Source organism: Glycine max, chromosome 3 (assembly GCF_000004515.6).
Source record: "Glycine max cultivar Williams 82 chromosome 3, Glycine_max_v4.0, whole genome shotgun sequence".
NCBI lineage: Eukaryota > Viridiplantae > Streptophyta > Magnoliopsida > Fabales > Fabaceae > Glycine > Glycine max.
This window is the reverse complement of record NC_016090.4, coordinates 45,624,320-45,638,419: the sequence shown is the minus strand read 5'-3', so window position 1 is coordinate 45,638,419 and position 14,100 is coordinate 45,624,320. Positions and strand designations below refer to the sequence as shown.

General features: G+C 31.4%; 2 protein-coding genes across 9 annotated transcripts; both read left to right on the top strand.

The window, feature by feature from the left end:
- Nucleotides 1–7,003: 7,003 nt before the first annotated feature.
- Nucleotides 7,004–11,454, top strand: LOC100795305 (protein WVD2-like 1). Of its 8 annotated transcripts, none has more exons than XM_041014236.1 (7): nt 7,004–7,089; nt 8,537–8,957; nt 9,661–9,749; nt 9,981–10,071; nt 10,205–10,276; nt 10,510–10,620; nt 10,868–11,454. In XM_041014236.1, the coding sequence occupies exons 2-7, from the start codon at nt 8,541–8,543 to the stop codon at nt 11,147–11,149; spliced, it is 1,062 nt and encodes a 353-aa protein (XP_040870170.1). In that variant the 5' UTR covers nt 7,004–7,089; nt 8,537–8,540; the 3' UTR covers nt 11,150–11,454. The 8 variants fall into 8 exon arrangements, with proteins under 8 accessions (XP_040870170.1, XP_040870169.1, XP_006577292.1 ...); XM_041014235.1 differs by having other exon boundaries at nt 9,978–10,071; XM_006577229.4 differs by having other exon boundaries at nt 9,978–10,071; nt 10,865–11,454.
- A 952-nt stretch (nt 11,455–12,406) lies between these two features.
- Nucleotides 12,407–14,014, top strand: LOC100797419 (uncharacterized). The gene is made up of 3 exons (NM_001255885.2): nt 12,407–12,745; nt 13,359–13,497; nt 13,669–14,014. The coding sequence occupies exons 1-3, from the start codon at nt 12,630–12,632 to the stop codon at nt 13,765–13,767; spliced, it is 354 nt and encodes a 117-aa protein (NP_001242814.2). The 5' UTR covers nt 12,407–12,629; the 3' UTR covers nt 13,768–14,014.
- The last annotated feature ends 86 nt before the right edge of the window (nt 14,015–14,100 follow it).

Here is a 14,100-nt window from a genome sequence, read left to right as displayed (position 1 = left end):
CAATTAGTAACAACAACAAAAATATTATCTTAAACCAAACAAGTTATATTTTTTTTTCTCATTGTTCTAGCATATAAAAAAGTGATCATATCATTCGAACTAAACAAAATTACAAAAAGGAATTAGATATGTTATCCTAGATCTTTTTTATAAGAAGAAATGGCATCACATATGACATGTCTAATAATATGAATGATTGGAGGACGAATGTTGCACGTGTTACAAATGTTTTGTTACTTTTCCTGATTGCGTGTGCAAGGTCGTAGCTAAAACAAGGGACCATTTATGCAATTGCGTCAATGTATATAATGTGCACTTTTCTTTTCTTTCCCTAAATTAAAGATACATACAATGAAAAGAAAGGGAATGAATCAATTGTCTCTTATGGTGCTATTGACTCTTAACTTTACAAAACAGGCGTTCATATGCAACGATAGCAAAACAAGGTCCCAACATTATAGTTGTGATAATCTTTTTCATAACTTTACTTGGCGTATATTCGTGGTGGTCCAGACACATAATAATAAAATCAGTCACGGGGTCTCCATCTCAAAGGAAAGTTGCATTCTCTAAATTAACGTAGCTTTACCAACTCAATTTGTTAGTTCCAATGCTACTGGATTCAATACTCTTAAAATAAGATTTTAGATCCAAATGATATCAATGAATATTCCCTATTAATAAAATATTTTTAAAAAAAAATTATCGTAGCTTCTCTTTGATTATCACGGTCCCTTCAACATAAAGGCCGAAGTAGAGTTTATTTTCTTTGCGTGCGGAAGTGTAGGCCCAAATTCATTTCATTCGTTGAAATGCTCTATTCCGTGGAGCCATACAAATGATACACCCATTTAGCTTTTTTTGAATTATTTTTAGTCCTTTTCTTTATGATAATCCAAATAAACCCATAAAGCCATTTTCATTATTAGTCCTTTTCTGTGTGATAATCCAAATAAACTCATAAAGCCTTTTTGAATTATCAGTCCTTTTCTTTGTGGTAATCCATTATGAAGTGTACAAGCAGAGCATTCACACCCGCAATCCCAATTATAGAATTGAACACAAAATAACTAAGAAAAAAAAAAGAGGATAAAGTGTTGCATATTTTGATTGAATATTTCAAAAATTTCACGTTTCTAATTAATTAATTAATTTAGAAAAATATTTTTAAATTAATTCAGTGCTTGTTAAAATCAGATAAGTTACTTTTATTTGGTAACTTTTATTTAATCTCAAGCTGTTTTTTCTCCCTGCATCTTTCTCTTTCTTCTTTCTCTCCATAAAATCTTGAGTTCACATCAAAAAGAAGTTTTGCTACTTCTATTGTACAATCATTATTAGAACGAGCCTATTGATTCATGAGGAACTTCTGCATAACTCAAATTCTTAAAAATAATATGAATTTGTACGGCTCAAACTAGTTTTGTTAATAATCAATTGAGTTCTATAAATCAAGAAACAAGTTGTGATTCATGATCATAGACTGCAACATTAACATAGAGAAAAGATGTTATCATTAGTGAACATGCATTATATAATATGGACGCATAAACTGATCAATATATGCTCTCACCTGCTCAAGCTTGGATAAATATAAGCCACGTTTGATTGTTGATGGGAATATGGAATCTTCCCAAACAAAATCATGATTATTTCTGGCAATCTATCAAAATTATGTGTAGTATAAACTCTCAAATTTGATAATATATGATTGGTTTATTACGGGAAGAAAGATGCGGGATCGAATACCTTTTGTTTTTGGAGAAAATTCCAATACCTTTGTGATTGACACTAAATATTGATTTGTTGTTTTAATTGTACGCATTGGTCCGTTTAACGTCTAAATCTATTTCGGCTGAGATATCGAGGGTGTGATTGGTTGGACATTAGCACGGGACCCCAAGTTGATGAAAGTTGACAATGAGTGAAAATCAGAAATGGTAGTTAGGTCTCCATCTTTTCTAAGATTGGCCTTTGCTAAATTTATCATTTTGTCGAGACAATTGACTAATCATTTTATCAGTTAAGCTTCCACGTCTTGTCTTGATAATTACGATTCATTGTATAGACTGTGGAGTTTATATAGAATTATTATGTTTATAAATATGGAATAACCATATACGTTTATCCCACAGAATAAAGAATGAAAAAATTTTAAAAGTCCAAACTTATCGTGAGAACAAACTGGACGAATGAACATTTGTGGGGACCATAGATTTCGTCATATATACTATATAGTCGGTGCACGATTATAAAAAATGAAAGTGAACTGCCAAAGATATGTGACCGTAAGTATCGTCTATAATATTGCTGAATATGTGACCAGTGAAATAACGAGTCCGTTTTTATAAATTTATTAACATTAAATTGGTGTTTGGATAGGAGAACAACAACTAATTCATTAGCTAATATATTTCCGAAAAGTCAAAAATTAAGACATAAGGATTCATTAAAAAAAATCAGATTATCTAATATTCCGCCAATTAATAAACCAGTGATTATCAAGATTCACTCAGCAACATACACTCTCAATTTAAAAGAAAAAGTTGAAAAACATCTCTATTATTTAAAGAAAATCAAATATTCAATTCTTTAACACGATAAACAGAATTCTATACTAACCAGATTAAACCAGATTTGAAAAAATCAATCACCTAATCCAATTAAAAAATTTGGGATTGAGTTGGGTTGAATAGAATTCTAATAATTTTGTTGTCGAACTTAATCCAACTTAACTCTATCATGATTGGATTGAGACAGATTGGATCGATGGAGTCATGAAATTTTAAAATTAAAAATTTTAGAAGAGATTTTTTAAAATATTTTTCTTTAAAATGTACAATATGATTACATATAATATGCATATATTTTACATAAAGAAATTTCAAATTTTCATTATTTTTATTTTTGTATTTTATTATAGGTTAAATTATAATGTAGGTTTCAAATTTTCATTTGGCCTCCTAATTTTATAAATTAACAATTTTGGTTTCCCAACAAATTATTAACTAATAATTATGATTAGTGGAGTTATTAAATTAATTATAAATTAAATAAAAATTGTTAATCATCATTCAAAAACTTTAATAAAAGATTATAAACCTTAATGTGGTGTTGTTGTCAGTGGACTCGCATGCAACGATAAAGGAGAAACACACTGTCATGAAAAATTAGAGTCAATAATTTTTTATTAAAGTTTTTAAATAACTTAATAATTCTATTAATTGGAATTATTTGTTAATAATCTATCAAGAAGACCAAAATCATTAATTTATAAAATTGGGAAATCAAATGTTACAATTGAAAATCAGGAGGATCAAAATCATGAATTTGAAAAATTGGAGGAACCAAAATTATAATTTAGCCTTTGCTATATTCTTATTAGTATTTTTTTATTTTATTATTATTATTATATGATCAGGTCAGGTTGAGTCATGGATTGAGAATTCACAAAATATTGTCCAACTCAAATATAATTAAGTCAGTATTGGATTAAATTAGGCCTGACCCAAATACTTAGATTGTGTTAGGTCAAAGGTCAATCCGGACCTATGAACACCCTTAATAATAAATATAAAAAAGTTTAATTTTAAATAATTTTGATTTTATAAAATTAACTTGGATTGAAAAATGAATTTGAATGCAATGATATAATGTTTAACCGTTTTTACCTCAAACACAAGTCTTGAAATAAATTTTAAAATAAAATTATTAACTCAACGAAAAAAGTTATATTAGTCAAGCATACTTTTAATTAAAAGAAAACTTAATTCTAAAAAATAACAACAAAATGTGATTATTTTGTACAAAATCACATATAAAACTTTTAAAAACAAGCTTTAACGTCTTCCTAAACATGCTTATAGGCTCTCCACAAAATTACTCTTGAAATTATTTAAATTTGTATTTTCGTTCCATCAACGATCTATTCTGTGTGTGTGTGTTTCAGGTTGCATGAATGTATAACTTATTCAAGAGAGGGGGGAGTGTCGGTTGAGGTAGAAAAATGATTTGATAGTTAAAGTGTTGTTAGTACTTTTATATATAAATTAAAGTGATCAATTAGAATAATAAAGCCTACATTGTCATTCCTTCACGTAACCATGAACAATAAATAAAAAAAATGATGCTGTCGACAAGGACGGTTAATGAACCATACAAGAATTAGGGGGTTGAAAGCACACGACCCCATAGCTAGCCTTTTAAAACAAGAAAATTAAATAGATGTATATGCAATCCAAACTCCACCTATATATGCTGGGCATTTCCCGTGCCTAGGTTCCACTCATGTGTTTAGTCACTTGTTTCATTTTTCATTCCTTTTGACATACACAAAGTTAACAATTAAGAGAGAGAAAATAATATCATTTAAACGGAAGATAATTTTTTAATATGTCCATATCTAAATTTAATAAATAAATAAAAGATAGATGATTTGGCCACATTTCTAATATTTTCTCTTTAGTTCCCCACTCTCATAATTACCACCACATATAACCTATAAATTCGTTGTTACACTATTGTTTTGTTGACGGGGAAAGAAAAAAGAAGGGGAATTAATATCCTAAAGTGACTAACAAAATTAAGGTTATAGCTAGCCCTATAGGGACACAGGAGGTCCCCATTTTATGATAAAAAAAATAAGCAAAATGAACCATGGCCGAATTCTCCTGTACGACTTTGACTGTTTTATTTAGGACTTTCCTTGTTATCTCCGTCTAAATTATAATGATAACAGCATCAAGATATGTCTTAAATCAAAAAATTAATCCAGGTTAATAGTTATAGATTGACACTTCTTGAGGAAGGGACGCTAAAGATCAAAGACCAAAAGGTTTGTTTATTGATTAGAAAAACTAAATTGTCAATAGTAAGATATTAACATTAATATAATTGAATGATTGTATGGTACTACTATTGTACTGAGACAGCGTGTTAGAGTGGATGTTTAATTAAATGCGAAGGCTAACTTTTCTAAACGAACGGTTCAATCTTTTTGACTTTGCAAAAAGGCATGAAAAAGGGAGAAACTGGGAGATTAAATCAGGATTTATGATTTTTCTCTAAGTATAGTTTTGTGCTAAACTTATTAATTTTTCTTATAAAAAAATTGACATTCGTTTTTGTTTTAGATTTACATTTAATTTAATTTATTTTCGTGTTTAAAAAATATTTTAATAAATATAATATATAGACAGATGGATAAATAAACTATAAGAGTTCATTGGTGCTTTGCATTGTCGTAGAAAAAAAGTAAGAGAGTACAGTGAAAACAAAATGAGCAGGCACACTTGAAAAAAAAAAACAGTCTGCATTGTTGGAATTCTTAATCCAACGTTTGATTTTATATGTGAATAGTTATGTATATGGATTGTCACTTGACGTTAAGCTCAATTAAAAGTGTTATAGTAACGTTTGAGTAATTTGAACTTTAATGTATTTGATAAAATTTAGGTCTTTAATGTGTAAAAACTAAAAGGTAATTCTATTTTTGGGTTGGACCAGAATAGAAATATCCAAAGATGATCCTATGGTTTGTCCATTAAATAAGTTACGGTCCACATGTGATAGGTATCGTTCTTATCTTTTTTAAAATTGAGACAGAGAGATAATTAAAGAATTTTCTTAAGGAAATACATAATCTAAAAGACAAACCGCATTACTATAAAGGATCATCATGAATTTAAGTATACTTTTAGTTAATTTTTTAATGATTAACAGAAGTTGCAGAATACGATAAAGTAATGTTGAAAACCATGATAATTATTCATCATTCTTAGTAGATTAATTTAAATAAACATAGAATAAAGTGAATTGTATTTATTTTTTTATGAGATGTGAGTTTTTTTTTAAAAATTAGATAACAGAGTAACAGGATTTCAATACTGTTCATAATATTTTATCTTATTTTGACATTTTATTTGACTTATTTGACTATATTAATAATTATGGATTTTAACACTTTATGAGAAGAACTAAAACCAATGATAGACAAAAGGTGAAACACAATTAAAATTGGTTTAAAAAATTGTTGAGCGACTAAGAATGATAAATCTTTTTGCTAAGGAATTAAAATTATTAAAAAACTATTGAGGACTAAAGTTAAATTTTATAAAAAGATGAAGATTAGGAATATATGATTGTAATTATTAATGTGATTACAGACATAACTATATGTCATGTTATCACTTAATTTATTATTTCATTTATGATTACAAACAGAAAACTCCACAAGAAGGAATAAAATATTTTTATTTTTTTAGTAATAATATTAAGAGTTTATCATTATTAATTTGAGGATTTTATTATTTTGTGTCTTTATTAGGCACACTAAGAAACTGATATAATTACTATTAAAAACAAAAAAAAATATATTTTAAGTAATTAATATGAATAATAATATTTTAAACATATTATTTATAGTTATTAATGAAACCTTTGATTTAATAATATAAAGTTATGTTACTTATCTATAATATCTTTATCCGGATTCAAATACAATGCACACGACACTATATTTAGACAAATTTAATGTAATATATTAAAAGTTTGTTAACTTTTATTGAAATTATTTTAAAAATAGAAATTGTTAAACTTTTTTCTATAAACAAACATTATGTGATATATTCATTATATTGGGTGAATAAGTAGTAGTTAGAATTGGTTTAAAAAAAAAAGGTGTCTATTATAAAGTTTGGTACGGATATATGAGCTTAGCCCTTAAGAATGGGGTCATGCAACTTCCACACAGGACCCTACACGTGTGTGGTGTTTGTCCCTTGTCTCACATTTTCTCCACCTTATTATGGAATGGATTGAAAATTGGGGCCGAGGGTTGTTTTCCATTTGACTCCAACGTCACATTGTTGAAATCTGACTCTCATTTTAACACCCGGTTAAAAAATTAAAGAGTGAAATGCCTCTATATATAACCAACCAAGGAACACTCATAATCGGAAAAGAAAAGGAATAATTATACATAAATTTTGGATTTCGCACGTAGCTAGCTACAGAAGACAAAGGAGCCTTGAGTCTCGAGATCTTGTCAGATCGGAACGCAACCGCAACTGCCACCGAGATTGCTTTGTGGTGCGTTTCTTTCTTCCTCACTTTTCTCATACCTCTGCAATGTGCCTCTTTTGTTTTCCTATTTCGGAGATCTATTTCGATGCTTATGTCATGTTCATAGTGTTCCTGCTTTTCTTAGTTAATCGAAGCTAAGCCGAACCTAAGCGTTGTCTTAATGGACTTTTTTTTGGTTTATTTCTATTTCCATTTAAATAGATTTTGTGTATATTTTTCGTCCTTGGACCACGTTGGAATTGCCTTTTTTTTTTTCCCGGGTCTTAGTTAAAATTTGCATGCGTTTTTCCGAATGACTCTGCTGTTATTCCCGGAATAATACCTTCAAATGCCTCTCTTAACCGCTTTTCTCCGGTGACAAGTCAAAACACATTCAGAATCGTTTTTTTTTTCTTCAAAAAATTGATAAACAAAAAGGTTTCGGAGTGCTTGTTAAAATGGCCAAAATCACATAAAGGATATACTCATATGAAGAGTTTCTGCTAGAAAAACATTTTTTTTGTTTTCAGACAGGGTGTTGTGCGCGAGATTAATTCCCTATTGGCGTCAGCTTAGCTTGGGCCACAAGATGCTTTCAGGGTCTCCTATATCTCTTCAAACTTAATTGCAATAAATCATCCTTTTTACTAGCGAATTGTCATCTATCTGATTGTCCAGAAATCGATAGCTAAATTTTTATTTAATTTTTAATTCTTTTTGCATTGCAACTTATTTCATATATATACCTCCATCGTATGTTTTTTTTTTTTTTTGCCTTTTTTTCTTATTTTTATTTGAAATACCTTTGTTCCCCTTTTTTGCTTTTTTAGATCTGTTGTTTTGTATTTTTATATTTGTATCTTTCTTTCCTTTTTATTTTTATTTTTATTGCCATCTTTCTTGGTTTGGGGTAGCAAATATTAGCGAACTAGTTTTTGGCACCGTAGAGATTCAGGGATAGGTGTGTGTAAGGAGCATATTAAGTTAGAACAACATGAGAGGCGAGAAGAGCTACTCTTGATCATTTGACCTTACATATATAGTTAGTTATATTTAAGCAGGATGGAATGATCGAGATTAGCACTTTTCATGCCGTCGCCTAATACGCTCTATATATCCAAGACTTACTCCTAAAGTAAGTGGACTCTCCCCGTGAAGAAAGAATTTGATTTGTTACACGTGATATAGTTTGTCTTGACCCTTGAGCTCTGGGATATGTAGAGATGCCTCATGTTATTTTCTTCATCTGTTTGCTTTTGTAGACAATAATGTATATCATGTTTTAGGGGCTAGTAGAAGAGATCTGCTCCTGTAGCCAGAGAATGTTTATATATCACAATCTTCTAATCTATTCTTGTTCTGATAGACATATTTAAATTTATTCTTTGCATGTCAAAGGCATATATTTTCTTCATCAACATAAGCTACCTATTCAAAATGTTTTGTTACTTACCCTGCAACTTATACCGTGCAGTGTTATGGGAAGGGAAGTTACTGGCATACAGGTTATGGAAAAGAAGCCAAATGGTGCCATAGCGGCTTCAAATGGCAGTTTAAGTGATAGAATGCGTGTTTCTCCCAAAATTGCAGCAATGGTTCAAGCAATGGATCATGAGATAAAGGAATCTGCTGAAGCTAATTCGTTTGAGAAACATCACGAGAGGAAAGATAGTTTGAGTGCCAAAAACACAAAATTAAATGCTGGCTTGCCAGAAGAGGAGAATGAGAAATCTGATCAGGTTCCAAGCCCCTCTGCTCCACAGCCATCTGATCAGGTTACTGAAAAGCATGTCACCCATGCACAGGCTGTTGATACTGAAGCTGATGCAAGTGGTGTGAACTTATCTCCTAAATCTAACAATATACAGTCGCCTAATTCCTCTAAGAATTCAGAGGTATTGTGTCATCATTTTAAGTTTGGGCAGCTGATATTTTTATGTGAGTACCAAGTCAAGTATGTGAAATGGTCCTAATATATGTTGTGTATGAAAATTGTTACATTGAATTGTTTCCAATTGCACAATAGGAATTGAGGAAGTGTAAGTTTTAAAGAGTAGCAGAACTAGGATCTGCCTTTTGTTTTTAATGCATGGTTATTTGCATGATATATGTTTGTGACCAGAGATTTGTTTTCCCTCTTGCCACTGTTTAAAAAGTTAATTATTGCTGTGAGACTCCTTATAAAACACTAAATTTAAATCACACCTGGTTACTGCTAAAGAGAGAATCGAGAGACTATATTTGACAGGTTGCACTGGGTCAATTTCAAATGCAGTTGGTACCAAAAAATGTTTGCGAAACTCAATACCATACGTCGATACCTAATAAATACATTCTACTTTAATTCAGATCGAATGTCTTAAAAGTTCTTCAACCAAAGACTTAGCAAAACTGGCTACCAATAAAAAGTACTATTTTGTTTTGGAAAATTTTCTCTATTGCTATAAACTCTATGTAAAGGAATTACCTTAACCTGCTTATATGTCTTGTAGGGATGCTTTGCAATTGCATGCATTTCTATTTGTGTGTGAGATAGTGTGTGTGTGTGTGTTTAATGAGATTACTTATATGCAAAATCTTTTCCATTTTCTTTTTCAGCCAAGCTCACCTTTTTCACCAAGGAAGTCCTTGCATCATGATGATAAGAAGCACCATGATGATGAAGATAATTGGTCTGTTGCTTCCTCGTATCCTCAAAACTTAAACATTTTGATTGTTTATTCTGACCAGATCAATTTTTAGGTATATTGGAAAAAAACTTGAAATCTTCCATACTGAATACTACTAAATATCAAAAAGTTCCTTTATGAAATTTAATAAAAAGAACTATTTGGAACTCTCTAAATAGACCCACATTTTACCTATATTAGATGTAATATGGTGCTTATTTTCATTTGTTCTTTAACCATAATTAGTAGCGTTGCATCTGCACGCACTGCCAAATCTAAGGTAACTGTAGGTTCAGCCCCTACTTTTAGATGCTCGGATCGTGCAGAGAAACGGAGGGAGGTAATGTTTTACTAAATATTTAATTCTGCTGTATATTCTGGAGTTGTTTGTTCCTGGTTAGCAACTTTGGTGTTATCAGTTGAATCTATTTTGTGTTTTTTGTTCTTATTGCCACTTTGATTTTTCTATCCAGTTTTATCTGAAGTTAGAGGAGAAACATCGAGCTCTTGAAGAAGAAAAAAACCAGTATGAGGCAAGGAAAAAGGTATAGTGGTCTTTACACCGTCTGCTGCTGGCCCACCCACCCATGTCTGGCTTTTTATTTCACTTTTTTCTTTTCTTTTTGTCTCCCCTCGTTCTTGTAACGTCTAATCACTTTAGCCAAGTTTCATGCCCATGTACATGGGTGACTTGATTTCTGTTTATCATTCCTGATTACCTTTTGCATATTGATTTGATTAAATAACTTGGCTGTTTATATAATAATAACATGTATAGGAAGAGGAAGATGCAGCCATTAAACAGTTGAGAAAGAACCTGGTCGTCAAGGCAAAACCAGTACCAAACTTCTACTATGAGGGGCCACCCCCCAAGACTGAACTCAAGAAGGTACTCTTTTTTCTTTTCCATCTGTCTTTTCCAAGTCTCAGGATGCATATGAATTGCAATTAAGAATCTTAGAGTATGCACGAATAGACCAAACGAGTAATACAATAGGAATGTTAAAATGCATGACAAAATCAGGAATACAAAATTGCCTTGCCATGATCATATCATTTTTAGTTCTTTCCAAATTTGCTAATAGCCATCATTAATCAGTTAGTAAAAATCTTCATTCCCTTTCCTTTGATAGCAGCTGCCACTGACTCGCCCCAAGTCACCAAAACTGTCCCGGAGAAGGAGCTGTGGTGATGCTGCTGGCGTATTTCCAGAAATTTCTTCTCGAGGACGTCACAGTGTTGGCAATAACCCAAAACATGGTAGCCTTGTCCCTCCAAAAAACAAGGACCTGGTCACTGGACGCAACAGCAATGGCACTAGCAAAACCAAAGAACGACCAAAACTGGATAAGGAAACAAAAACAGCTCCTCCTAAAATCACTGAGCAGACAAATGCGGACATATCGGTCCAATCATGAGCTTCCCAGGATTTTACTGACCTCCAGCTGAGAGGAAAATAGCCTTCATTGTCTTAACAGATGGATACTTTGCAGAAAAGATGGCCTAATTTTCTTTTCATCCGGACTGACATTTTTATGTGATTTGCTTGTTTTTTTTTTTTTTTTAAACTTGGAAGTGTATATGTTTTGTAAGTTATATCGGCAGCATTGTTTTATATATAAAAAATAGTTAATGTAAGATGTATGTACCGATGTACGAAATTTGATATCCTCAGATTGCTCCAGACATGGTTAGGGAAATTTATATGAAATATATTCCTTTATTTGTAGGATCTATAACTTAGAATTAGGTGGTAATAGGAGCTGGATTTCAGGATTTGGCATTACTTAGTAGAACAACACATCTTCAATCTTGATTCTTGATCTAGTGATACTTGTTAAAACAATGGATATTTCTACAATTTGATTAATCCAGAACTCAGCTTAGATTTGTTTGTTTGCTTGTTTTTTTTTTTATCATCATCGGGGTGCATTACATATTGTTTTGTATGAATGTTAATTAATCTTGAGAAAATAAATATCCCAATGTTTTTAATTATAAGACTTTTTAAAAATTTATTTGTTTTTTCTGTAAGATTTTTTTTAAAAAAATTTAGATGTATTAATTATTTTTTTATATATATCTTTATTTAATTATTTTTTCTTTAAACATTAATGATAAATAAGTAAATGGATAGAGAGAGAAGAAATAATTTTGAAATCATAATAAAAATAATTGATAAATTTAATGTAATAATTATTTTAATTAAAAAACATAATTAATTAAAAAGATCTTATAATTATAATTAGAAATAAAGAGAGTATTAATTTTTCGGTAAAATTTGAGTTCAAAGTTCAAACTCTAGCAAACACAGGATTTTTCCGTGACAACACAAGATTTTCTCTTAACAGGAAATTTCCTCCACCTAGGCACCTACATATTTTTTTACTAGTAGCTATACCACTGTAGAGCTATATACTTGCTTGATATAAAATAACTAACTGGTTAATAGTTTTCTAATACAATTCTTTTTGCTGCTTTTTAACACAAAATTATAATTACCCATATATCGCAAATAAAATTTACACGTTGTCCAAAATGCATTTAGGTTTAATTTTTACATATTTTTGTAGCATAGTTGAAAAAAGAGACAAAAAAAGAAGATTATTAATAAGAGTAAAACAAGTCTTGTTTTTGCTAGAACAATAATTTGGGGCACGCTCAAATGCTCACCTGCTGAAGCGGTAATGTTAATCTGAAAAATCGATGTGTTAACTAAAATAAATGGATGAGGTTTGAGTCTCAAGAGCTGGAATGGCATGGTGACGATGGAAACTCAAATACAAGAACTCTCTCCCTCCAAAACCCGCAGGAAATCCTCCTACGGAACTTCTAAAAGGTCCATTCTGAAGAAATCCTTCAGCCAAGAGCAAGTCACCTTCACCGCTCCTCTCTCCGATGACCCCCTCGTCGCCCTCATCGGTAAAGGCAGGAATGCTAGAGGGTGTTGAATCTGCCCTTGGATTATCAAAAGGGTCACTTCCAAAACCTTTTTATACCAGACTTCAACTATGGTAAGAGTCGTATCTTGAAGTATTGTGTTGGTTGCTTTGCAATGTCCTTCCTTAGCTTTGACCAAGTTAGGGGTACAGAGTTTTTTCTTGTCTATGCTAGGTAACTGGGAACTAGAATTTTCAAGCTATGTATTTTGCATGTGTAGTCTATGCATGAAGTAACTGGGTTATTAAAAAGAAAAAGGGAACAGCAGAAGAAAACAAGATCGTTTAATAAAATTGAAAAAATTAGCAGTTTACTTGAATCATATCAAGTTAAAAGAGAAGGTCATAACAAATGATAAGTATTATTCTTGTACTGGAGGATGAGGATGTGACTATTAATGTCTATTTTTAGTAGGGTGGAGCCTGCCATTTTGGAAGGGGTACAGAGAAATTATGAACTCATTTGACCATAATATTGGTGTGACTTCTAACATTATACAGTTGCTTGACAATAAAATTGTTAACTATGTGTGCTCCCTCAGTAGCGTTTCTTCTTTGATATTCTAAGACACAGCTCAATCCTCGACAAACCAGATGGGATATAATATTTAACAATCTTAAAGTACTGAAATATCATATTGGTTAGTCTTGAACATTGCTTGTAAATTTATTTCATTGAAATTTGCAGGGGTGCAGTTTTTCCAACTAATACACATGGAGTTCCATGTATCTTTGATCCCTTTGGAAGGGCTGGGATATGTGGTGATTGGCTACTAGGTTCTAATATAGAGGCAGCCGTCTTAAGTGGAATTGCTCTAGCGAACCATGTATGCCACTTTCACTTTCACAAGTCAATTATTGTCATTTGTCTTGCACAGAATTTTTAAATATGTTAATTGGACATCTTCAGCCTAAGTAATTCAGTTTTACTCTATTGTGAAGTGATTTAAAATCATTATTTTTCATTCAAAATTGGGTTGGACATTTTTTTGACACAGATTGCAGACTATTCCCAAAGCCCCGGAACTGACCCTGGAGAGTTTGCTGTTGGTTTAAATCATGAGTTTCAACCACTGGAAGGCCATGATATTGGATAATTCCCTGGTTTGTGGTCAGAAGAAAAGATGAATGAAGGCCAAGCATACGAGCTTGCCAAGTAGTCCTTGGTGCTCATGAAGGTCTCTCATCTGGTAACAGAAAATTCACTTCATATCCATGCAAAGGAAATCCCCCTGAAAGCTTCCCAATTCTCAATGTAAGATATAGCTTGAAATTTGAACATTCCTTTGGGTGAAGAGGGGCCTTATCTCCCTCAACAGCCACATGATGACATGAAACGACACAGAATTGTAATTTACGCATCTCTTTTGAAGAAAGAGACAGTGGCATTATTATTGTCCTGGAATGAATAAAATTGTCCCTGAAATGAT